The following is a 26,732-nucleotide window of genomic DNA, read 5'->3' as shown; positions in this document are numbered from 1 at the left end:
CTTGCCTCAATGCTGGCCTTGGGGGTGGGAGAGTGGGGGCAGCCATCTGGTGACCCAAAATGAGCCGGACAATGCTTCCCCTCTCCCACGCCCCTGCCAACCTCCTGAGGCCTTACTCCCTCCAGGCCTACACTCAGGGCAGAATTCCTGCCTCAGTTTCCGATCCAGATCTCCATTGCTGGCTGTCCTCGAACCCTGGTCCTGGGGCCAGTCGTTAAAACCCTCCCTAGCCTTGCGCCTCTGCACCCCACCCCACCCCTATCCACTCCACCAGACCCAACCCCATAGAAGAGAAAAGGGAGGAGTCTGGGGGACGTGGCTTCCTGCCCCAAGCCCAGGTCTGGCCTCATACCTCGCTCTGCTTGTGCTCCCCACCACAGATCTCAGCTGAGGATGAGCCACCCTGAGGCAAGGAACTCTACCCAGGTAGTCTCTGGCCTGGGTTCCCTGAACCTTGTCTGCCATGGGCACTATTCCAGGTTCCCTAAGAATCTCGTGCCCCAACCCCTGGAGGGAGTGATCCGATGCAGAGCTCCAGCTACACACCTCAGCACCCTGCACCCCCCCCCCAGCTCCCTGGACCCTCTGCTGAAGCTTGGGAAGGCCTGCGCCCCATGGCTCTTGGCAGGGCTGGGTCCCTGGGACCTTCAGGAGCTGACATCGAGGTCTGCCTGGCATTTCTGCTTTCAGAGGGGAACAAGAAGATCAGGAGGAACCAGTGACTACCCTGGGCCACCCAGTGGCCACAGCCCAGCTGGGATAAGTGGAGACTGGTGGTGAGGGCCCCGATGACAGCATGGGAGCTGTTGAAAGCCCAGCTAGGAATCCCACAGGAGTTAGAGGGCAGCCCTCATCATACCTGGAACCCTATAACCCACTCCAGGACCCAGTGGAAACGTTAAAGGAAAAAAAAAGCATCTGAACAGACGCTGTGGCCCAAGGCTAGCAAGCACATTCCGTGTCTACCAGGACAGCCGTGGGACTTAGTGGACTATGTGGAAAGAGGAGAAGGAAGTAGATTTCTGGGTTTTTTGGGAGAAACCAGTCAGTGAACAAATTCCCCCAGTTATATAAAAGTTGACTTGAGATCTGAAAAAAATGGGCAGGTGAAGAAACCACATCTGTGGTTGCTCTTACCTAATCCAGCATGTGGTCTTATTCTGTTGGCCAGAATGGTCAAGGTCACTCCTGGAAAGTGAGGCCAGAGCCATCCATGGTGATCAGCCAGGCCCTGTGGGTTTCTGGCTCCAGCTCAATTCTCAGGCACAGAATTCTCCTGGGAGCACAGGTATGGAGCCAGGCTAGGCAAGGCATCTACCCATGGTCTTGTATCCTTCTTCTGAGAGGGGCCACGCCTGGGCCTCCTGATCCAGACCAGCCCCCTACTTCCTGGCTGTGTGACTTGGGGCAGATTGTTTAATCTTACTAAATCCCAGGGGCCTCCTGGGTTGTAACAAGACAGGTCCCTGACCAGGTTGAGGGCAGGAAGGGGCAGCACCTTATAGGTTGGGGCCACCAGCTGCGTAACTGCTTCCCTGAACCTCAGATCACAGTTCCAGGAGGTTGAAGCAATCAGGACTCAATTTGGTTGCGAATGACAGAAGTCACTTTGAAGTGCCTCCAGTGAAGATGGGAACTTATTGAGCCTTGATACCAAGAATTCCAGGAATAAATCTGGCTTCAGCCCCAGCTAAACCCAGGGGCTCCAAAAAAATGTGCATCTTCAGGGCTCCTGATGGCCCAGTTAGTTGAGTGTCCTGATTCTAGATTTCAGCTCAGGTGATGATCTCGGGGTCATGGGATCAAGCTCCGTTGTCAGGCTCTATGTTCAGTGTGGAGCCTGCTTAAGATTCTCTGTGTCTCTCTCCCTTTCTCTCTTTCCCTCTTTCCCTCTGTTCCTTTCCCCTGCTCGTGCTGTCTCTCTCTCTCTCTCTCTCTCTCTCTCTCTCTCTCTCAAAAAACAAATGTGCACCTGTCTCCATCCTAGAGATCTGTTTTGCTCTGGATTGCCTCACTCTTGGACAGCTTCTCCCCACCCCACCCCAAAGTTGACAAGACGGTCCCCAGCATCACCAGTCTACCTTCCAGACAGCTGTGCCATCAGACAGGGAAGAAGCTCATCTTTTCTGATCTCTCCCATGTCCCTGAGCAGGCTGTCAAGAGCTCAGCATGAGCCACATGCTGATTCCTGAACCAATGCCAGGGCCAGGGGGACCTAGTGGCTATGTGGTCCAGGTCACATAACTAGTCCCAAAGCAGGAGGGATAATGGGCTAGCAGATGCAGATACCTCCACAGGGGTCCTAGCATCCATGCCACTCCTCACTGGGGAGCTGGATGGGAGATAGATCTGGAAGCTGCTAGGATCCCAGGGCTCCTGGTGTCTTGGTGCTTGCAGAGGGCCTGATGACACCATGCTGTTCCCACCTCAGTTACATAGGGTGGGACTCGAGTTCCCATCTCTGGGCTGGGGCAAAACAGCCTCATCTCCAGACTCCAAACTCCAGCTATCATCGTCAGCAGTGGGACCTTTGCACATGCCTGAACTTCCCTTCTCCAGTCTGTTAACTTCCTCTGGCAAGCTGCCCTGGGTCTACACTGACCTGTACCAACTCCAGCCCCAGCCCAGTCCCAGGCAGAGTCTGGCCCCCTCCCCACCAACCTGCCCTGCCCCCTCCCTGTCTCCCAATCCCAACCTGGAATTTTCTTGTTCTCCTGGTGTCACTGGATTAATGTCTGCCTCCCACCACTCCGTAAGTGCCACATGAGTCCCTGGAATGGACTATTTCCACTCATCATTAAGTCCCATTAAGCATCAGGACAGGTATGAAGCAGCTGCTTAGGAATGAGGGAATGAATGGATGAACGAAATGAAAGTGACCCTGCAGAGTGAAGGGTGAAAGGCAAACACAGCTGCTCCAGAACCGGTTCCACTATTTCCCAGCAGGATGACTCAACCAAACCCCTTCCTTACTGTGGCTGAGCCTCAGTTTCCTCAACGGGCAAGTGGGTAAACCAAACACCTTCTCCCCCGTAGGACCTGCAGAGCCCTGGTGAAGCTACAGAGATTAATTACATCAGGAAAAATGCCAGAGACAAGACGCAGAAAGTTTCGTTTTGTGCTCTAACACGACTGGGGAGGATCTGTTTAGAATATCAAGATTTTTTTTTTTTAAGTAAAATAAAAAACACCAGATGGCTTCAAAGTACGCCAGTGTTGGGCCAGTTCTCGTGACCTTCCTCGGGAGACCGAGGCCCGGAGCGCAGTGGGGAGGGGAGGAGACGGCCGGGAACCAGGGCGGAGGAACTCAAGTCTCAGTGACTCACAGCTGGGCCCCATTCGGGCTCCAGGCGGGTGGGCGGAGAAGCCCCTGGCTTGTGCAGGCCAGTGCGCTGAGGACAGGTCCGCCAGCGCTGCTCCGGGAGGGGGTGGTTCCCTGGGTCGCCCCTGCTTGGCTCACGACCTGGGGGGAATCCTCATCTTGAAGCTCCGGCTCTCCAGGAAATCCCGGGTTCGAATTCTGCCACTGCCGGAATTTGTCAATTCCGGCTGCCCTATTTTGGCAAAGTCCCTTTCCACCTCGGAGGGGGCCTCAGTTTTCTCATTTATCAATCAGGCTCTAGAGTTCTCTCCTTACAGAGAGGGGACCAGGCTTGAACACCTACAGTGTGCAGCGATTCTGGTGCCCTCGGAGAAGCCCGGCAAACAGAAGGGCGCACAGGGGAACACGTGCGTCACGCCCGCCATTGTGCTCTGCGTCTTAATCCTCATCAGGACCAGGCAGGTAGGTTCCATTGTCATCCCATTTTACAGACTGGGAAACTGAAGCACAAAGCGATTCAGTCCCCTGTCCAAGGTCCCACGCCTAGACCGAGCCTGAGTCTGGGTCTGAACTCAGACGGTCTCCACCCCCCCGGTCCATCTTCAGGACCCGACACCCAGGAGTTACAGACCGAACTTGCGCCTGGGAGCCGCCCCTCGCCCAGTTCCCTGACTCCTGGGGGCCCAGTCCCCACCGTTGTCACGACAACCGGGGACCAATGGGGAGCAGGCAGGCAGGAGGAGGCCCCGCCCTGGCCCCGCCTCTGGCGGAGGGCTCCGAGCTATAAGGTCCTGAGGCCGAGCGGCGGGAGTCCAGGCCCGCGGAGCGCCAGGCGCGCACGGAATTCCGAGTGTCCAGAGCGCGCAGAATCCCAGAGCCGCGAAGGGCGCAAGCAGCAGCCACGATGTGCGGTGAGTGTGGTGGCCGCGGGTTCCGGCTCCCCAGTCTCTCGGCGCCTGGGCCCGAGAGCCGGGCGCCGGGGACCCGGAGGTGGTGCGGGAGGGGGGCATCGATCTGTCCAGGTCCGAGAAGGGGCTTTCACCGGCCGGGCCTGCCTCCTTCTGCCTCTTGTCTCCGAGTGGGTGTCCCAGGGAGGGGTGGGGGAGAAGGGTGCCCAACCCTGGTGTCGGACTTGATGAGGGCGACCCGGCCCGGCCGCCCACGGAGGGGACGAAATTGATCCTGTCCCGGGCCTGGACCCTCACAACACAGAGGTATCCTCCCTCCCTCCCCCCATGTCCAGTGAGAAAAGCACCCCAAGTCGCCCACAAAGGCGGCCACGCGCAAGCTCACGCATCCGGGGCGCGGGGTGCCCAGCACTGCTCTCAGCCCACCGCGCCCACCCAGGAGAGGCGACCCCACCTGCAACCTCCCGGCAGCCGGCCGGGCTCGCCCCGTGGCGTCGGGAGCTGCCCTCGTGCGCTCGGGAAGGGCCTGTGCGTTCTCCTCGCGTGCCAAAATGAACCTCTTGTCCCTAGAAGGGTCGATTCCATGTTGCCGCCTCTTTGCTGAAAGAGCTCTCGGCGAGGCTTGGGGGGAAAGGCAGCATGGACCGCCGAGCCTCGAGGCAAAGCTGGGAGAAGGAGTCCGGGACGAGGAGTGGGGCTGGGCTCCAGCGTCCTGAACACCGCGGCGCCTCGGCGCTGTCCCGGGAGACTGCTGGGCCATGGCGAGGGCTGCTGCGGCCCTGCGCGCACATCTGCAATTCCTTACTCTCCTGGCTGGGCCGCCTCCGCTGGCTGGGGAGAGGGCCGGGAACTTGTGCTGGGACAAAAGGTCACTGTGCCTTTTTAATTTTTTTTTTCCCTGAGTAGGATTCAGTTACCCATTCCAGCCTCCTGTGGCTGGAGGACCTGGTGGAACTTTTGAAGCCATGAAAGGCCTCTGTCTGACTTCGCCCAGGGCTGTGGGGCGGGATGTGCCAGCGGTGAGCCCTGGGCCAAGATCTGTACAGGCCTTGTTTCTGAGGCCAACGGCTCCTGAAAGTGTAAAAGAACCACTGACCAAGGAGCCCACAGCTCGCTTTGGGATGCAGACTCCCCCAGGCCAAGCGGGCATCAATTTAAATTCCTGAACTTTCAGCCAAAATCTCCGGGCTACAGGGCATCGTTAACAATGTATAGGGCTGCCTTGGATGTTGAGAGAGAGAGAGAGAGAGAGAGAGAGAGAGAAGAAGAAGAAGAAGAAGAAGAAGAAGCAAAGGTGGCAGTTTTGCCAGAAGCCCTTTGGGTTCTAAACCCTTCAGTGTGGCATTCAAGGCCCTTGGCCAACTGGTGGCCTTAGAGCCAGACTAGTGCACTGACCAAGACCCTTGCTCTGCCTCTCCAGCACTGGCAATTTCCCTCCTTTCTCCTTTCAGGTGCCCTTCTGGGCCCGCCTCTCCCCCAGCCTGCCTTCCTGCTTCCAACTTGCATCTAGCTTTCTCTGTTGTCTCTCTGAGCCCATCTCTGCAAAGAGAGATGGGCTCAGACTCTCCAAATCTGGGGTCCAGTTCTGCTCTCTTAAAGGGCTGCACATGTCTTGTCCCCTAAGGAAAGGATGAGCTTTGGCCCTGTGACTACCTATATCCTTACATCAAGCCCCCCCACCCCAGCCTATCCCACCCACCTTGCAGCCCTTGGTTAAGTCAGGGAGTGATATCCAACGTGGGAAAGTTATTTCTTTTCACCTGGGTGCTAATGTGTCATTTACAGAGCCCCTCTCCCCCCCGCCCCACTGGCTGAGCACCCCTTGCATGGAGAAGGCTGTCCCAAGTCAAACCTGACAACAGCTGCTGTCGAGAATGAAACACGTTGTTCTCGTTTTTTGTTTGTTTGTTTGTTTCTGGATAATGGCCTGTGTGTGCATGACAAGTGATACTGGTTTTCCTTTTTATGGTTGTGTTCTTTTGTAGAGCATTTATGTCAGTTTTCAAACACTTGGTCAATTTTATAGAAAAATGTTAAGGCAATGATTGCGTACTTGGTACAAGGACAGGGCAGAAATTGTGAAGAAGCTCCTGGAATAAGTCGCTTACCCTCATCAACTTTCCATTTGGGGAACTGGAAGCCGAAGGGGTCTGCTCATGCCTCTGTCTGAGCAGGAGCAGTCTTAGGTCTTCTCTCTGGGCTGGCTGTGGCCCTGCTGTGATCTGCCACCTCGAATGCCACCTGTGATGTGGTCACATCTTCAGGGCTGTTCCGTCCATGGTCAGCAGGGGTTGAGCTGAGAGCCTTCCCTTCAGCTGCTAATGACCAGGCTTAGGTTGGCTCTTACTCCCCGTTGTCTACTCCACTTCTCCCGCAGAAACCTGGACCCAGTGCTAGCTGACCCTGCACACACTGAGAAGATGCCCCTCAGAGCTTCAGTGCACTGAGAGTTTAGCTGAGGGACAGGTAGGTTTTGTTGACATCTGAGAGACGCTGGCATGTTGCTGTCTGCCAATAGAAAGGTTACTATCTTCCCATTCCTCCTCTCCTTCCTTCTTTGCTCAGCCATTAGTGAAGTGCTGCTCCTGGAGAGGTCCTGTGTTTTCCAGGCCCTGGGGCCACATGGGCACGAGCCTCCCCTCAGAGAAGGGGCAAGGAGTTGGAGAGGCAGGTGGTCACCAAGCAGGGATGGGGTAGCTCACTAGGTAAAAGCTGCCACAGAGAGAAGACATCTGACACAAGCCACAGCCTGGTAACTCTGTGCCAAACCAGTCGGCAGACATCTTTCTGTGTGGTACACAGGGCTTAAACTTTATGTTTTAAAGTCTTCCATTACAAAATTGGGAGATTTCACATAAGTAGGGAGGATTTTCAAGTTCTCTTGAAAAAATCTGAAGATGAGCAGCCTTGAGTTATATATGTCTGAATATTGCACAGTGGCCCCTAGGATGATGGGTGCTAGCTCACCAGTCCTCCTGCCCAGCTGCCTCACTCACTGATGTTACCTGATGGCCCACACGCAGTCTTAGTTGAGACCCCAGCACTGCAGAGGCAGGGAGCACTAACCTTCCCAGGAACAGTGCTGCAAGAGCCTGACCTCAAGTATGAGCTCCATAGAGAGAAGAGGGTGACAGGTGTGCCAGGCTGAGGGCACAGCATGTTCAAGGGTATGGCGGTGTGGACCACGCACGCATGAAAGTTTGGCAAAAAGGATTGCACTTACCATCCATGAATTCTTTTTTTTTTTAATGTTTTATTTATTTTTGAGAGAGAGAGAGAGAGAGAGAGAGAGAGCATGCAAGGAGGGGAGGGGCAGAAAGAGGGGGGCAGAGAATCCGGAGCAGGCTCTGCACTGACAACAGGGACCCCAATGTGGGACTTGAACTCACAAACCATGAGATCATTAGCTGAGCTTATGTCAAGTCAGACGCTCAACCAAGTGAGCCACCCAGTTGCACCCCCATCCATGAATTCTTAAATCTGCCCTATCCTTTACTCCTGCATTTAGTAATTTATGAGAGGGGTGGAAAAAAACTTGGCCATGGAAAATTAGCAAATTCTTAGATTTTGCTAGAAGGTAAAAAGACTTTGAAGCCGTTACCTTTTGTCTTAGTTGGTATATTAGTTTCCGCTGGCTGCTGTAACAAATTACCACAAACTTGTTGCTTTAAAACAACCTAAATTTATTTTCTCACAGTTTCGGAGGCTAGAAGTCCAAAACTCAGTTTTATGGGACTAAAATCAAGGTGTCAGCAGGGCCCCACTCCCTCTGGACACTCTAGGAAAGAATCTGTCCCTTGCCTCTTCCAGCTTTGGTGGCTGCCAGCATCCCTCGGCTTGCATCTCTTGATTCCAGTCTGTGCCTCTGTGGTCACCTCACCTTCTCTTCCATGTCAAATGTCCCTCTGCCTCCCTTTCATAACAATACTTGTGATTGCATTTAGGGCCCAACTGGATAATCCAGGAAAGTCTCCCATCTCAAGATCTTTAATTTAATCATATCTCCAAAGACCTTTTTGCATCAAGATATTTTTATAGCTTCCAGGGATTAGGACCCGATATCTTTGAGGGCCATTGTTTATTTATCCATTATCCAATAATTTTTAAAAACATTTTTAATGTTTATTTATTTCAAGAGAGAGAGAGAGTATGTGATCAGGGGAAGGGAAGAGAGAGAGGTAGACACAGAATCCAAAGCAGGCTCCAGGCTCTGAGCTGTCAGCACAGAGCCTGACCCAGGGCTTGAAGGCTTGAACTCATGAACTGTGAGATCATGACCTGAGCTGAAGGCAGACGCTTTACCGACTGAGACACCCAGCTTCCCCTATCCATTATCCAATAATTTATCCATTATTATTTGGGCTCTGGCTTTTAGGTGCCTTCCCCAAGAATAGTCCAGTGTTGCTAATCTCAGATGGTCAAGTCATGGCCACAGGGATGTTGGCCAGAGGCTACCAGTCTCCCCTCTATGTCTGACACACACATGGAAGTGCCCTGGTCCCAGAACTTGCAGACTAGACCCACCATAGTCAGAAGGTGAATGTAGGCATCAGTTAAAGACCCCATCCTTCACTGGCATGGTGCTACATACCCCGTTTGACCAAATAGTTTCCAATTTTTCTAGAAGTCAGGGCTTGTGTCCTGTAAATATGGCACTCACTCCATTTGGCCTCCATGCATGTAGATATTCTTCCTACTCATCTCTTCCCTGTGAGAAGCAGGTGTGGTTTCATTCCCCAGAATCAAAAGGGGCCAGGACACACACATACACACACACACACACACACACACACACACACACACACACACACACAATCTGCTTACACAGCAGTCTTTAGGAGAGCTTGTCATGTGCTTAGGGAGGTTGTCTCTCATTTCAGCTGAGGAAACAAAGTTCCAGGGAGTTTACAAGACACAGGGGAGAGCTCAGACTTCTTCTGGCTCTGGGAACCCCGTCATATCTAACACACTCCTTTCCTCCCTGTAATGGTTCAGTTCATGGAAGGGTACCTCAGAAGGGGCTGGACTGGAGTTCTTGGGGAACAGACTCTGGGGTCAGATTGCTTGCCTTGCTATGTCCCCAAGCCACAAGAGCCTCGCCAAACAGAGCCCCTGCTCAGGGATGTGCTGCTAAATGTTTGACCACTGGCTCACCATGGCTAATTTCAGGTCATCAATGTGAAGTCCCTCATGGTGGAGTTGAGAAGAGGTGCATATGGTTGGCTCACGGAAGCCAGTCCAGAAGTTCCCGAACCCTGCTGGCATCCTGCCCACAAGACCACTGCATGCACTCTCAGACAGACGGCTTCCCAGAAACCATCTGGGGAGGGGCTCAGGGCTGGAAGTGATCTTCCCACCTCCTCCTCCCCTTCATCACGCCATTCCTCCATCAGTTGGTCTTATTCACTGGGGGTTTCCCAAGTTCACAGGAACCTTCTGGAAATTCGGTGATGTAACATTAGCAGACAGTGCTTTTACATTGAAGGATTATTTTCATATTTAGTGAAATTTGCTCGTAAAGGGAGATGGACTGGAGGTTACAAACACCCTTGGGAGAAAGTTCTGGAGATTGATGCAAAAAGAAGCAAGTTGATCTGATCGGCTGCCTCTTTCGTTTTCCAAGGGAATATTTCACCAAAAAAAGTTTGACTTTATTTTTACGGCCAAATTTTGGCAGTTTAAACAAGACTTCACACTTTCTTGAAAGCATGTTTTAGTACAATTTAGAGTATATGTTGTTTCTCCCTTTGCTCTTTGTGAAATCCTGAAATGACAAGGACAACAAGAACTTTTTTCTTAAAAATAGAAATGCCTTGCCCACATTTACTGCAGGAAGTGGAGTCTCCTGTTATCACAGGGATTCCAGTGGTGTGGTAAACTTTAACCCATGGGGTCCCAGAGAAGCCAGAGGCAGGGTGAGGCCGTCCTCAGAAGATCCAGTTCCCTCCTGACCTTGAGCCAGGCTTTGGGGTCCCTGTGTCTTTGTGTGAGAACATTGCCGTGGGACCTCTCGTCCTCTTGGCACCTCTGCCTTTGGTCTTGTTTCTGCGAGGAGGCAGCAGGAATTGTAGTCCCCACGCATCAATATGGTGCTGCCCAGAGAGGTCACAGCCTCCACTGTGGTCCTCTTGGTTGGCCCAGTGGCCTCTCTGACCTGGGGGCCTCACCCAGGAGAGTAGACCTGCTCCATAACTAGCACACCACATACAAATACCCAACAGTCAAACCCACACTCACAGCCACATGCACTCACACACACCCAACACTCAAACCCACACCCACCCAACACTCAAACCCACACTCACACCTATACACACTCACACTCATTCCACACTCAAACCCACACTCACACCCATACATACTCACACCCACCCAACACTCAAACACACACTCATATCCACACCCACCCAACACTCAAACACACACTCACACCTATACACACCCAACATTCAAACACATACTCACACCCACACACACTCACACTCACTCCACACTCAAACCCACACTCACACCCATACACACACACACCCCCAACACTCACACTCACACACACTCACACTCACTCCACACTCAAACCCACACTCACACCCATACACACACACCCCCAACACTCAAACTCACACTCACACCCACACACACTCACACTCACTCCACACTCAAACCCACACTCACACCCATACACACACACCCCCAACACTCAAACTCACACTCACACCCATACACACACCCACCCAACACTCAAACCCACACTCACACCTATACACACTCACACTCATTCCACACTCAAACCCACACTCACACCCATACACACTCACACCCACCCAACACTCAAACCCACACTCATATCCACATCCACCCAACACTCAAACACACACTCACACCTATACACACCCAACATTCAAACACACACTCACACCCACACACACTCACACTCACTCCACACTCAAACCCACACTCACACCCATACACACACACACCCAACACTCAAACCCACACTCACACCCATACACACACACCTAACACTCAAACTCACACTCACACCCATACACACACCCACCCAACGCTCAAACCCACACTCATATCCACACCCACCCAACACTCAAGCCCACACTCACACCCATACACTCACACACACAACAGCCAAACCCACACACACATACCTAACACTCAACCTATACTCACACCTATACATGCTCATACTCATACACACCCACAGACACCCAACACTCAAACCCACATTCACACCCACACATGCTCATACTCATGCACACTCACACCCAACACTCAAATACAAATTCACACATACACATGCACACTCATACTCTCACACACACCCAACACTCAAACACACATTCGCATCCACTCATATATACTCACACACCCCAACACGCTCACTCACACACATACACACCCTGATACTCAGACACTCACATGTATACACACACTCTCACAAACACACATGCTCAGGAATTTTGTGAGAAAGAAATCCAACCGGCATGTCTTCTGCCTGGGTGGAGAGTAAGCCGACTTGAGAACTGGACTAGTATCTAATCTATACTAGGCTCATGGACTAAGAAGGTCAGCCCCTTCAGTGCGGAGAAGCATGGGATGGTGGTGGAGAAAGCACCCTCAGTCCTGGGGGGGGGCGGGGGGGTGCCCAGCCCGGCTGGGTGGTAATGTGCACCCATGGAGTGAGCCCCTAACCCTTGGGGGATGCAGGCTGGATCTCTGCCTTGAACCGTCCACCCTCACTTACAGTGAGGGCAGGCCTTTCATTGGGAAGCTAATGCCTAGAGGGAAGGAAAGATTTTCCAAAACTGTAGTCACAGATTCATAATACAGACTCCAGCCTGCCCACTGTGAATTTGACCTCTTCCCTCATCCTCCAGGCCTCAAATAGCCCCTGCTCCTCTCCGCCACCCCAGGCATTCCAAGGGTTATAAAGAAGATTCTAGGAGTTTGGTGCTCTCAGTTTTGGCTATGTGTCCAGGGGACTTGGCCTCCCGATTTGATCATTGTCATCATCTGTCACTCCAAGGCTGAGAGTCCCCTGCCTGCATGGAAGGACCTCATTGTGGTGCCTTTCATCCTGAGTTCCAGTATGATCTTTCATGCTGTTTGCAGAGGTTGTGTTGGATCCCCCAAGACCTCAAGGTGAGCCAGGCAGAGGGGCCACTAGTCTCCATCCTGCCTTCATCTGGAGCTTTTCCTGGGGTTTAATTTGGCTTTTCTCCCTTTCACTCACTTTCCCCATGTGATTTAAGAGTAGGGCCCTGGGAAGCTGTTTGGAAGCTCTGGATGCCAGAGTGGGGTGTGGGCACGGGGCAGGTGCTGAGCTGGGATGGTTGGGCCAGAGTGGCCTCTGTCCCAGGGCTAGGCATTTCTTTAAGCCACCTCAGGAGGGATCTTACCGTCTTGGCTGTGCAAGGGAGGGAGGGACACAGGAGGAGCCAGACTTGCTGTAGTTGCCGTGACCCGGAGGGGCAGAGAAAGTGGAGTCAGAAGCAGGAATGTCTGGTGGGGGCCAAGAAGGAGTCTCCCAGGGATCGAGAGAGGGCATGGCAGCATGGCCTGGACCCCACCAGGGGAGCTCAGAGGTTTTTTCATCAGGGTGGGCATCTCCCCCCAAAAACCAAGTCACCTCTATGGGAGCTATTTCTCACTCCTTGGGGTAGGACCGTAAGACAGGGCTTATGCTGATTTGTGGGGAGCACCAGGGAGACAACCTGCAGTCACTCAGATAGACCCGGCTATGACTCACTACAAGAGCCAGAGGTACTCTGTCTGTCCATGGGAACCACAGCCTTGGCACAGGACGTCATGAGGATCAGACAAGATAAGGTTCTGAAAGTATTGGCTTCCTGTGCATCCCCCGCATTTTCTACATGGGCACCTCACACTACCCAGAAGTGGGAACACCCCTGGGTGACCCTGAGCCCGCCCTTTTATACATGGGAAGGTGTGCTCAGGCAGTTTCCCCTCCTTGTGGCCATCGTTCTTCTGGTTGAGCGGGACTGGGGAGTCATGGAGAAGTCTGCAAAGTCAGACTGGGCTGGATGACAATCCCATACCTCCCAATATCTCATTCATAGAGCCGCACATGGTAAAATAGAATATATGGGCACGTGGCGAAATATTGTAACCTTACAAAGAGCACATGTGGAGTGGAAAGGAAGTTTCTGCCCTACATCCAGTCCCCTCCTCAGGGGCAACCACGGCCCCCACCCCCACCCAGGTCTCGGGTGCCCTTCCAGAAATACGTGTCTCCCCACCCCTCCTTGCATAATTTACTCCTGTTCTATGAGCTGCTTTCTCCCCTGACACATCTTGGAGATGTAGCTAGTTTTCCAGGAAAACACCGAGCTTCACTTCATTCTCTAGGGAAGGCCACTTGCCTATGGTCCCATAGGGGCCCCACCACATGGCTGTGCTGCCACTTCCCTGGTCCCTGCCACGCAGCAGGCTGTCCCCAGTCTCCAGCACTGAGCGACCATCCTCCTGCACTCACACATACCCCACTGCGGAGTTATCTGTTGGATACGTTCCTAGCAACAGCTCTGGCCAACAGATGTGTACATTTTTAATTTTGAAAGATTGCCAAATTGCCTCCCAAAAAGGGTGCACAAATTTAAACTCTTGCTTCTTGTCAAACTCTTGGATCTTTGCTGATCTCATAGGTGAAAAATGGATCCTCACTGCTGTTCTTTTTACAGATGCAAGGGATTCCAGACAGGAATTCTGACGTGCATGGCAAAAGAAATGCCTGAGAAAAGCAGCTTTATTCCATTTCTTAAATTAAAAAAAAAAAAATCTTTTGGGCGCCTGGGTGGCTTGGTCGGTTGAGCGTCCGACTTCGGCTCAGGTCATGATCTCGCGGTTTGTGAGTTGGAGCCCCACATCAGGCTCTGTGCTGATAGCTCAGGGCCTGGCGCCTATTTCGGATTCTGTGTCTCCCTCACTCTCTGCCCCTCCCCCATTCACACCCTGTCTCTCTCTCCTTCAAAAATCAATAAACATTTAAAAAAATCTTTTTTTGATGTTTATTTATTTTTGAGAGAAAGAGACAGAGCACAAGCCGGGGCGAGGGGGGGGGTGCGGGGGGGGGGCAGAGAGAGAGAGGGAGACACAGAATCCAAAGCAGGCTCCAGGCTCCGAGCTGTCAGCACAGAGCCTGACGCGGGGCTTGAACTCACGAACTGTGAGATCATGACCTGAGCCGAAGTCAGACGCTTGACCAACTGAGCCACCACCCAGGCGCCCCAAATTTTTTTAAAATAGTAAGAGCATGGTGTCTGGGCCGTTTTATTTACTTCATCTCAGTAGAGTGCAGGGAGAAGCCTGCCAAGAGGGAGAGCTGCAAGGGGAGAGAGATGGTGCTTAGTTTAATGAAAGAGCTTATTGAATAGATGTCAGCATGCAAGAGATTTTATGTTGAAATTAGATTTATGCCTTCTTGCGCAAAGACCTCGGAAACCACTCCTGGCAGCTGCTCCCCCGCCCCCCGCCCCCCCAGAATATTCTCCCAAACTGTGCCCGAGTGGCTGGGTGTGGACACAGCTGGTGGTCCTCAGGACAAGGGCGCTTTAACCAGCCCAGCCGCCGCTGGGGCTCTGGCAGCAGCACCCCCACATTCCCACCAAGAAGGCTACTCTGGATCTGAGAGCCAGAGACACACTCGAAGAACATACATGCCTGACAGGAGTTCAGACTGCTGGCCGGCCTGGAGAAGGGGAGTCGCAGGAGACAGGTGGACAACAGAGGCCCTAGAGCACTCTCATGAAAGTATCTCAGATTTAAAACCTTTCCAGAGTTTGTACAGGGGCCTTCAAGTCATCTGCAATGCCTGTCAGCTCCCCTTCGTGAGGCGCAGCTGTAATTCTAGAAGGATTCCCGGGATGCCAGGGAAGACTCCAAAAATGATCAGACAGAATTGTCTCACGTAGCTCTGTGGTCTTTACGGTGACTGGAATTTGACCACGTTCCCCTCCCCTCCCCCCCCGCCCCGAGAACTTTGATATTTTGCAGAATAATTAATATTATGAAAAGTTTCACCCACACAGAGATTATAAAAATTAATGTTATGAAAAGTCTCACCTGGGGACACCTGGGTGGCTTAGTTGGTTGAGCGTCTGACTTCGGCTCAGGTCATGATGTCACAGTTCATGAGTTCAAGCCCTGCGTCGGGCTCACTGCTGTCAGCACAGAGCCCTGCTTTGGATCCTCTGTCTCTATCTCTGTCTCTGTCTCTCTCTCTGCCCCTCCCCCTCTCAAAAAATAAATAAACAGCAAAAAAAAAAAAAAAAGAAAGAAAGAAAAGTTTCACCTGAACATAGATTGTAGTGATGGTTGAACAACTCTATGAACACAGAGTTGACCCTCGAACAATTGGGGAGTTAGGGGCACCAACACTCCACACAGTCGAAAATCTCCAGATAACTTTTGACTCCCCCCAAACCCAGCTACTAATAACCTACTGTTGATCGGAAGCCTCACCAATAAGCAGTAACACATATTTTGTATGTTCTATGGAGTCTATACTGTGTTCTTACAATAAAGTGAGCTAGGGAAAAGAAAACGTTATGAAGAAAAGCATAAGGAAGAGAAAAAGATATTTACAGTACAGTACTGAAGTTATCAAAAAAAGTCCACCCGAGCACTTCAAACCGTGTTGTTCAATGATCAACTGTACTGAAAACCACTGAACTGTACACTTGAAATGGGAGAATATTAAGGCATGTGACTTATATCTGAATAGAACTGTTCAAAATTTTATAGTATTTCCATTAGAAGGTAACTATTCGGTTGTTTTTTTTTAATGAGCAAGGTGACAAAAATACATCATCTGCCCAGATGTGTTGAGGTCTGAAGTGTAGGGTAAAGTGTGAACTCCTGTGACCCAAACGCTCAGCAGCCCTGTGGGGACAGGCGCCTTCGCTGGGGAGGTGCCCCAACTATACACAAGGCCTTACACTCAACGCCTCTCACCTGATCTAGTGTCAGCCAGGAAGACAAAAATAGCTGACCACCAAAATTACCTTTAGCCATTTTAAAAAGAAAGCATCTGTAACTGCTCAGAAAGCACAGTGTTCATGTTTTTTATAGAGAAATTCTGGGAGCACGTGGGTGGCTTAGTCAGTTAAGCGTCCGACTTTGGCTCAGGTCATGATCTTGCAATTCACGGGTTGGAGACCCGCATTGGGCTCTGTGCTGACAGCTCGGAGCCTGGAGCCTGCTTTGGATTCTGTGTCTCTGTCTCTCTCTGCCCCTACCCCACTGTGCTCTGTCTCTCTCTCTCTCAAAAATAAATAATAAAAGAAATTATATAGAAATTCTGCACTTTAATACTTGTGTGCAAATATATACTGTGTATGGTAACGCACAGGACGTAAGAATGAAAAATAGCATTAAATTTTTTTTTTAATGTTCATTTATTTTTGAAGGAAAGAGAGACAGAGCGTGAACAGGGGAGGGGCAGAGAGAGAGGGAGACACGGAATCTGAAGCAGGCTCCAGGCTCTGAGCTGTTAGCACAGAGCCCGACGCGGGGCTCGAACTCCTGAACCATGAGATCACGACCTGAGCTGAAGTCAGATGCTTAACCAACTGAGCCAGCCAGGTGCCCCTCAAATTACCATTTTTAGCACCTCTGAATTTCATCGCCTCTCTTTTGTCTACGTCTAGAAGAATGAATTTTAGCAAATTAAATGTTCATATAATGTGACCCCACTCACTGCTTAGGGATACAACATTCCTTTAATGGACACTTTGTCATTCATTCAGATACACTATACTGATTTGAACCTAATCTTCTTAATGACTGGAGATATTACGGGAGGTTTTGTGTATAATTGTGGTCAGCCCTCAGGCAGGTTGTCCTCTCTGTGGTTCATCTTTGGCATTTCCCCCTTCCCCCCTCCCCCAGTTTTATTGAGATATAATTGACATGTAACACTGTAAAAGTTTTAGGTGTACTCAATGCTTTGCTATATGTATATATTGTGAAATGATCACCACAATAAGGTTAAACAACCATCACTTCACACAGTTAACATTTTCTCCTCCTGATGAGAACTTTTTTTTTAAGTTTATTTATTTATATTTGAGAGAGAGAGAGAGAGAGAGAGAGAGAGAGAGAGCACGGAAGGGGCAGAGAGGGAGAGAGGAAATCCCAAGCAGGCTCCACACTGTCAGCACAGAGCCCCATGCGGGGCTCAAACTCATGAACCGTGAGATCATGACCTGAGCCCAAGTCGGACACTTAACCAACACTGAGCTACCTAGATGCCCCCCTCCTGATGAGAACTTTAAGGAGCTACTCTTTTTGCATCTTTCAGATGTACAATACAGTATTGTTAACTATAGTCAGCATGTTGTACATTACATCCTCAGGACTTACTTATTTTATAACTGGAAGTTTATACCTTTTGACCATCTTTGCCTAATTCTCCCATCTCCTACTCCTCCACTTCTGGCAGCCACCAATCTGATCTCTGTATCAATGAGTTTGGTTTTTTTCAGATTCCACATATGAGATCATACAGTATTTGTCTTTCTTCTGTCTGATTTATTTCATGCAGCATAATGCCCTCAAGTGCCATCCATGTTGTTGCAAATGGCAGATTTTCTTCTTTTTTATGGCCAAATGATATTCCATTGTAAATATTTATCCATCCATCTGTGGATGGACACTTGGGTTGTTTCTACGTGTTGGTTATTGTAAATAATGCTGCAATGAACGTGGGGGTGCAGATATCTGGCAAATTTTTAATCCTGGTCAGACCTTTCCAGCATCCCAGAAAAACAGTAGGAAAATTAAAAAATCAAATCATTGGGTGCCTGAGTGACTCAGTCAGTTAAGCGTCCAACTTTAGCTCAGGTCATGATGTCACAGTTCGTGAGTTTGAGCCCCGCGTCCAGGCTCTGTGATGAAAGCTCATAGCCTGGAGCCTATTTCAGTTTCTGTGTCTCCCTCGCCCTCTGTCCCTCCCCTGCTTGTGCTCTCTCTCTCTCAAAAATAACATTAAAAAAAATTTTTTTTAATCAAATCATTAAAATTTGGAAAATAAACCTTTTAACTCCATTCATCCCTGAGGAAGCCCTGCCTGGTGGTTAGGAGCATTTAAGTCCTAAGGTCAGGTCTCCTTGGTTCTCAGTCACAGCCTCCCAAGCTTCTCTTCTAGAAAGTAAAGGGAGGTAATGGTAAATACAGCCTCTGAACTTTGATTGACACCTGTATGGGAATGGTTGGCCCAGTGCCTGGCACATAGTGAGTTCTCAATAAGATGGGTTACTATGGGGTACCCTGGGTGGCTCAGTTGGTTAAGCGTCTGACTCTTGGTTTTGGCTCAGGTCATGATCTCACAGTTCATGGGTTCGAGCCCCATGTCGGGCTCTGTGGTGATAGTGCAAAGCCTGCTTAGGATCTCTCCCTCTCTCTCTCTCTCTCTCTCTCTCTCTCTCCTACCCCCTCCATCTCACTCTCTCTCTCTCAAAATAAATAAACTTAAAAAAAAAGAAGATGAGTTATAAATATTCCTGAAGGCCAGTATTGTTCATGATCCATACTCTTGCTTCCCTGATTAATGCAGATTTACAGTCGTTCTATTCCACATGCATTTATTGAATAAGGACGGTATGCCAAGACACAGTGAGAAATGAAAAAATAGAAGTGCCAGCCTGTGTCCTTGTCGGCGGATGTAGATGTCTCAGGATGCAAGAGCACTGGGGTGGCCCAAAACCGGGGAGGCTGGGGCCTGAACAAGCCTGCTGGGGGGGGGGGGGGGCGGGATCAGAGCTGAGCTTTGAGGACGGCAGGTTTTCCCAAGTGGAGCAGGGAGGACAGAAGGACAGAGGGACGTCAGGGTAGGGAACTCGCAGGGCAGGACAGAGACAGACCAAGGGTCCATAGTCTTAATCAGGGAGGGAGTGGAGCAGCTTAGAGAGAGCCAGTGTGACGGCTGTTACTTCCTATTTAGGAAAATGTTATTTCGAAATACAAATATGGAGAATAAAGCCAAATAAAATCTTGGAGTGCAGGCCTCCCTTGAAGGTAGGGATTCTCCAGGGGCCAAGAGATGATTTTGGTTTTGCTGTTGCGAAAGTAGCATTTATTGACGCTAAAGCTCCAGGCAACAGGGCTGAGCAGGAAGGAGTAAAGGCCTCAGCCCCTGTCTTCACCTGCTGCAGCCTCCTTCACCTGCTGTGACCTCCTTAGGACCCTTCCCGGGCATATTCTGTGCAAATCAAGGAATCCACATGGGTTGGGACCTCGAGATGTCCCTAGGTGGTTGGGTGGTTTAGCTGATCTTTGCTGTTATAAATGTTGCCATGGTGAAAGCCAGGTCACGTGACTGCGTCCGTAGGATAAATTCTCTGCGGTGAAATCGCAAGGCCAAGGCATACCTATTCGTTCTTCACATGCTACGCGAGACTTCTCGTCCCTGGCTGGGCTGCTTGCTGGGCTGTCCTTCCGGAAGCAGAGGGGAGCACATCGTTCTTCGGCTATGTCAGGGGAAGGCCACGCACGCAGCCGGCAAGGCCTCCCGGGATGCCAGCTGGGTGGGCGTCCCCAGAAGCATTTTTTTTCCCTCAACACCAACCGAGTGATTTACAAACATGTTGGTTCCCCCTCTGTCAACAGGAATCTTCGCCTACATGAACTACAGAGTCCCCCGGACAAGGAAGGAGATTTTCGAAACCCTCATCAAGGGCCTGCAGAGGCTTGAGTACAGAGGCTATGACTCGGCAGGTAGGCCCCGCAGACTGCCCTCATAGATACAACGCTTGTTCCTGTCACTTGAGAACTAGAGAAAAGGAGGGGCGCCTGGGTGGCTCAGTGGGTTAAGTGCCCAACTTCGGCTCAGGTCATGATCTCATGGTTGGTGAGTTCAAACCCCACGTTGGGCTCTGTGCTGACAGCTTGGAGCCTGGAACCTGCTTTGAATTCTGTCTCCCTCTCTTTCTGCCCTTCCCCCACTCATGCTCCATTTCTGTCTGTCAAAAATACATTAAAAAACATTAAAAGTTTTTTTAAAAAATAAGGAAACTAGAGAACAGGAGAAAGAAGAAATAACGGTAAAAAAAAAAATCTCTACCAAAGCTCTCGCATTAATATCTTTGTGTCCCTCCTCTGGTCACTGCTGTGCGTATGTTGGGGTGGTATGGGGATGTGGGGGTGTCACACGTAGCTACTTTTTGTTTTTAACCTGATCGTAACTATAGAATTATAATTTTATGTCCTGTTTTCATTTATCTCCCACATCTCCCGTTACCCTAAACTCTTCCTAAGGATCTTGCTCAGTGGCTGTATAATCCTCCCCTGGGTGACTATCTCAGAGCTTACCTCTTCATCCATCTGACTGGTGGATATTTAGTCCACTTCCCATTTTTAATTAAGCAGCCTTAGGAGAAAGGGGGAGCCAGATATTTTCATATCCCTGTTAATTCTTTTTTTTTTTTTTTTTTTTTTGTATAGTTTATCTGGAGAGACACAGAAACAGCACGAGTGGGGGAGGAGCAGAGAGGGAGGAAGACAGAATCCAGAGCAGGTTCCACCCTGTCAGCACAGAGCCCTGCTCAGGGTTGGAACTCACTAACTGAGAGATCACGACCTGAGTCAAAACCAAGAGTCAGATGCTTAACCGACTGAACCACCCAGGCTCCCCTCCCTGTTCATTCTTAACGGAAAGCATGTCAGATGAAGGATCTTAGGAACACTAATGCAGTAGGGATGTCAGCACAGGGCATGGCACCATCAGTGCCCTCAAGCGAGCCCGCCACCTTCAGTGGTGGGCGTGGAGGAACCTCCCTCACAGGCAGGCTCCCGGGGATGCACCCTGGTTCAAAGCCAGGTGAGGCGGCCACAGCCCAGGTCCCAGGTGCGCCTCCCCTGTTTGCTGCCACATCATAATCTTGCTGAATCAACATCCTGAACGCTGTGTAGTTCTCTTCCAGGCTGCAAGCCTGGCCAACGGGAACGGACAAATCCACAGCACTGTGCAGCCCTCACCCTGGGTTGTACTCTGTAACAAAGTGCAGGAGACCAAACAAATCCCAATGCAAAAAAAAAAGGAAAAAAAATCATGTGTGTCCCACAGGTGTGGCAATCGATGGAAATAATAACGAAGTCAAAGAAAGACATATCCAGCTGGTCAAGAAAAGAGGAAATGTCAAGGCTCTTGATGAAGAACTTTACAGTAAGTGGGACACATGCCCATTCAAAGCAGCATGGGTCAGTTTAAAGTCTTTTATTCCAATAGCATTCGAGACTAAAAATATTCACTTATCCAAGCATGGATAAATAGAAGGAGAGTTAAGCCTACATCGTAAAACTGTGTTTCTCAGAGTGTGGGATTTGTTTTTGTTTTTGTTTTGTTTGGGGGAAGGTTGGTTTTCTGGGGTTTTTTGTTTTTCTAGGAGGTGGTGCATGAGGATTTTTTTTAATATTTAGTACGTATGTATTTATTTTAATTTTTCTGGCAAATGATACTATTTTTCCATTTATAGTTATGATCTATAATATTCTTTTTAAAGTAAGCTCATTTTGGCTGGTGACTTAGGTTACTGATAAGCACTAAGTAAACTACAGCAGGGATCTGGCAGAAATCCCCAGGGTAGGGCCTTTGCAGTCCAAGGTGGGATGTGCTTTTGACGTGGCTGAGGTGTGTCCATGTAATCATGCCACCTCACCATAACAGTAATGTGTCAATGATTATTTTTCTTGCTTCTAGAACAAGACAGCATGGACTTGAAGGTGGAGTTTGAGACCCACTTTGGCATTGCCCACACGCGCTGGGCTACCCATGGGGTCCCCAATGCTGTCAACAGCCATCCACAGCGCTCAGACAAAGGCAACGGTATGTAGCGTGGCCCTGCGTCCCCTTCCTGAAGGTTCTGCCTGGCTTTGACCTGTGCCACTGTGGATCCACACCCACTGCCAACTGGCATGCTTCTCTCCCTGCCTCATCTTCCCCGAGGATCCAAACAGATAGCACTGGGCCTTAGACAGGAGGTGAACTCAGCCTGGCTCCTGGGCAGGGCTGACCCCTACCCAGGCCTCTACAGGAAAACAGTGGCGACTTCCCATGACTGCTCCCAGCTTCTGAGACCCAGCCTGAGTGCGACTTGGCAGCATGAGAGGTCTAAGAGTCGGGCACTGTTCTGCAAGGGACTGTGTTGTTCTGGAGGGCTGGGTGCCCGAGGGAGGGATGGGTTTCATTTCCCCAGAGGAGAGTGGTCTTGAGCCAGGGTAGTGCTGATCTCGGTTAATGTCTGAAGTGCCTGCTCCAATCCTGGGCCCTGCCATGAGGCCTCAGCTGCCAAAGGCTTGAGGTTTGGAGAAGCAGAGACTGTAGCAGGCAGCCCAGGGCCTCCCTCCAAGCAGCAGAGCCCTCTGCTTGGCTTGTGTCATGTTTTTTAAATATGAGAATTACCAAACCTGAAAGTCCAGACTTTTGTTATTCCTTGAAAAACTAGAAGATATGGTAACTGGGCTCACAGTACCTTGGAGTTCCACTGAAAAAGCAGTGGTCTAGGGTCACAGAGAGTGACCCCACAGAGAGTGGGGACATGGTGACTGCTCAGGGCAGTCACGGGGATACCAGGCCCTCTTTGGTGAGCTGCAGGATCCCTGGTTCTCCCAAATGCCCCAGCTCGTGGGTCCATGTCCCATGCCCGGGCCCACAGGATAGTTCTCTTCAGTGACACCCCCAGGCCCTCTCATCAGAGAAGGGCTGGTAGGTCTGGAGATTCCAGTGGGTCTCCGTTCTAGGTTAGGCCTGATTAGGTCAGAAGCCCCCAGTGACCCACCCCTGGGCATGATGGGGGAGGGTGACCGGCAGAGAGAATGACCTCTGGAGTCCCTTGGGCCCCCCACCCCAAGACATTCCCTGGCATAGTGTCAGTTTTTACCAAGCCCCATAGTAAAGTAGAAATCAGATCCACCAGAGTCGTTGAGGAGTGCTTATTGGCAGGAAACTTTAGCTAAACACTTGGCAAGAGTCACTGCAGTTCATCGTCGTGGAAGTTGGGCCATAGGAGAGACTGGTACCTCTCTGCTCAATGTCCCTTACTCCTGGGAACACTGGCTCATCCTGCCCAATTTGGAAGGGAAGGACTCCTCTGGAGAATGGAAGGAGAGCCCCATACCTCCTGCTTGGCAGAACAGCTGGAGAGAACCCTGGGGGCTGGGCTACACGTGCATCCACGTGGTCGGGGTCTTGGGTAGTGAGGACAGATCCTTGGATCTAGTCCATGCCTTGAACCATAGGGCATCCCACTTCCGGGGTCAGTGCCCCACATCCAGGAGGGGGACAGCAGACCCCATGGTGCTGAGGACCTAGAATGTTATTCCAGCCAAATCCCAAGCCAGATACAGAGGTTGACCCCTGGAGCAGTGGGGCTGGTGGGAAAAACTGTACCAAGACCATGTACCCTGAGAGGTTGCCACCCTAGGTGATAAAGTGAAGCCTCACTTCAGTGTAGTCGGGGATTCTGTGTCCCCAAAGCAGGGAGGCTCCAAGCAGATCCCCCTGCCCCACACCCAAACTTGAAAATGCCTGCCCTGACTCAGGGTGAGTAATTGAAAAGAAAAACACGAGAAGTAAGCAGAGATTCGTAGAATTTCTTTAGCAACTCATCAGGGATAACCGAAGAGCACATTTTTGAGGAACACTTACACCCAGGAACAGCGTTGCACAAGAAAATTACACAAAGAAGCATTCGTAAAGAAAACACAGATTCTAGGAAGCCAACTACCGATGAGAAGACAATTAAATGAAAAAATGGGACAAGGTTAAGAAAATAAAGCAACTGTGTCACAGTCAATATGAAAACTATTGGAGAGGTGGATGAATATGGAGACAGTGAATAGAGATCCAATAGGTGAGTTACTGGTGTCCCCTAAGAAGAGAACAACACAAGTGAAATGGTAAAAATAAAATAAGATAAAATAAAATAATAATAATAGGTAAAGCCGTAAATGAGTTCAGCTGTGCCCAGCACACTTGTCGAAAATGGCTTTTCTATTCAAGCCCTTCCAGTCTGTGTGTGACTTCACAAGTATAACAATAGGCTGTAAAAAAGAGGGAGAGAGAGAGAGAGAGGAAATTATGATAAAAACAAAGAAAAACAGTAAAGGACTAGCCTGTACTGACCAAAAACTGAATTAGAGATCCAGAGTTTCACTGAACAGTAATCTTTATGAAGAACACCCACCTTCTAGATGCATCCTGGTGGAATTACTGAATGCCAAGGATGATAAAGGGTCTATCATCTAGGCTCAGGAGGAAAGGGAATTCCTTACCCAGAAAAACTCTCAGGCTGCTTTTAGACCTTCATGTTATCCATCAGCTATTTATTGAGGAAATGCAGTGGTGACTGAGGCATATCCCTCTTCCAGGGTTGGCCAGGGGGTCCCCTCCCCCCGCCAGCTGGGGGCAAGGAACCCTACTGGTGCTCAGAGAGCAGGGAGGAGCCACAGCAGGCAGACCCTGTAGAGAGAAATGCTCATGGCCATACAGGAATGGGGGTGAGCCCAAAGATGCCAGAATTTCTGGGGTCACCCAGAAATTTTTAAGTTTATTTATTTAGAGAGAGAGAATGGGGGAGGGGCAGAGAGAGAGGATCCCAAGCAGGCTCTGCACTGACAACAGAGTGCCCGACCTGGGGCTCAAACTCACGAACCGTGAGATCATGACCTGAGCTGAAGTCAGACCCTTAACTGATGGAGCCACGCAGGCACCTGAAAATCAGGATTCAAAATTTCAAACTTCACTCTTTTCACAATGTGGTGTGGATCAAATGGAACACGTGTGGATTGCTAGCTTGTGGCCTCATTGAGCCTAAAGCCATTTCAGAATGCCTGAACTAGTTTCTGGATGCCAAAACACATTTGACGATACTGTAGGCCACAGGTCAGAGGTCTGTGCGTAGTCAGGTTGGTAGGTGCTTTTAACCCAAAGAGAGCAGTGTATTTCCTCAGGTTTAAATTGTAGTCATAGGGGCACCTGGGTGGCTCAGTCAGTTAAGTGTCCGACTTCGGCTCAGGTCATGATCTTACGGTTCGTGAGTTCAAGCCCCGCATCGGGCTCTGTGCTGACAGCTCGGAGCCTGGAGCCTGCTTTGCATTCTGTGTCTCCCTCTCTGTCTGCCCCTCCCCCACTTGCGTGCACGTGCTCTCTCTCTTTCAATCAAAAATAAATGTTTAAAAAAATAGTTTAAAAAAATTAAATAAATAAAAAATAACTTGTAGTAGATGGTAACACGTCCACTCTCATCACCGCTAAGTGATGTTTGCTCACAGGAGTCTCTGTGGGAGGAAAGCTTGTAGAGAGTTTCAGACTGTCAAATCGTTGTCCTTCACTTCCGAATTGAACTTCACCTTTTCATGGCATTTCTCTCTTCACCAAACTTTTCTTCCAGAATTCGTTGTCATCCATAATGGGATCATCACAAATTACAAAGACCTAAGGAAATTTCTGGTAAGCTACTTCCCCTGGGTTAACATGTAAGTCAGATGGTGTCTATCTTCCCCAGAACTTTCCAACCAGCTCATTTCCCTCTGGAAGCAAAAGCAGGAGCTGAGTAAGACCCATGTCACCACATTGGACATAAACCTCATCCTGGCTCCGCCACCTTTCCAGATCTTGCAGGAGAAGATAGCAGGGCATTTGCATGTCCCTCAGGGACCACCGCAGATTCACATAATCAAAAGAACATGAACTTCCTTTTATTAAAGTATCTGCACTGCCTAACATATCGACTCATACACCACATGGAATGTGGGGTGAGAAGACAGACAGTGTTTGTCTCACATATGAAAAGATTGCGGTGTTGGTTGGGATGTGGGTGGGTTTGACTCAACATATTTGATCATTTTGACTGCTGTTATTTTGCAATGTCCAGATTAATGGCGAGGACAGGCTTCTGAGGCAGGATGATCTCAGGGAATACTGGAATGACTCAGCTTGCTATGTGATTCTGGCCGACATTTCTTACCCCCCGTTTTCCTTGTTCTTATCTTAAGTCACTGTGAGGGTGGATCATAAGGGAGGAGAGGGAGCTGGCCGGGCAACATTATGCAATGACCGTTATCTAACACTCTGTCCAACGAAATATTCCAGGAAAGCAAAGGCTATGAGTTTGAGTCAGAAACAGACACAGAGACCATCGCCAAGCTGATTAAATACGTGTTTGACAACAGAGAAACTGAGGACATTACGTTTTCAACACTGGTCGAAAGAGTCATTCAGCAGCTGGTGAGTTACCAGGCCCACCTGTGTACATAAATCGCCCTTTCATTCCTTCACTTTTCAGTAGCATTTATGAGCCGAATTTGTGCAAAGTACCTGAGGATTAAAGATGGCTTGACTACAGTGGTGCCTGGATGGCTTAGTTGGCTAAGTATCTGACTCTTGATTTTAGCTCAGGTCTTTTTTTTTTTTTTTTTTTTTTAATTTTTTAATATATGAAATTTACTGTCAAATTGGTTTCCATACAACACCC

At 50.0% G+C, this 26,732-nt stretch overlaps 1 protein-coding gene across 1 annotated transcript in view; it reads left to right on the top strand.

Moving 5' to 3' along the window:
• Positions 1-3,443: 3,443 nt before the first annotated feature.
• GFPT2 (glutamine-fructose-6-phosphate transaminase 2) overlaps positions 3,444-26,732 on the top strand; it is a 48,176-nt gene continuing 24,887 nt past the window's right edge. Inside the window, exons 1-6 of the mRNA XM_019469698.2 lie at positions 3,444-4,233; positions 19,870-19,977; positions 21,326-21,424; positions 21,959-22,084; positions 25,650-25,708; positions 26,351-26,485. Coding sequence (XP_019325243.1) covers positions 4,227-4,233; positions 19,870-19,977; positions 21,326-21,424; positions 21,959-22,084; positions 25,650-25,708; positions 26,351-26,485 — 534 coding nt within the window. The 5' untranslated portion in view covers positions 3,444-4,226. The remainder of the gene's footprint in view (positions 4,234-19,869; positions 19,978-21,325; positions 21,425-21,958; positions 22,085-25,649; positions 25,709-26,350; positions 26,486-26,732) is intronic.

Source organism: Panthera pardus, unplaced genomic scaffold (assembly GCF_024362965.1).
Source record: "Panthera pardus isolate Hobbes unplaced genomic scaffold, ASM2436296v1 HiC_scaffold_2, whole genome shotgun sequence".
NCBI lineage: Eukaryota > Metazoa > Chordata > Mammalia > Carnivora > Felidae > Panthera > Panthera pardus.
The sequence above is the reverse complement of the archived record's forward strand: the minus strand, read 5'-3'. Positions and strand labels throughout refer to the sequence as shown.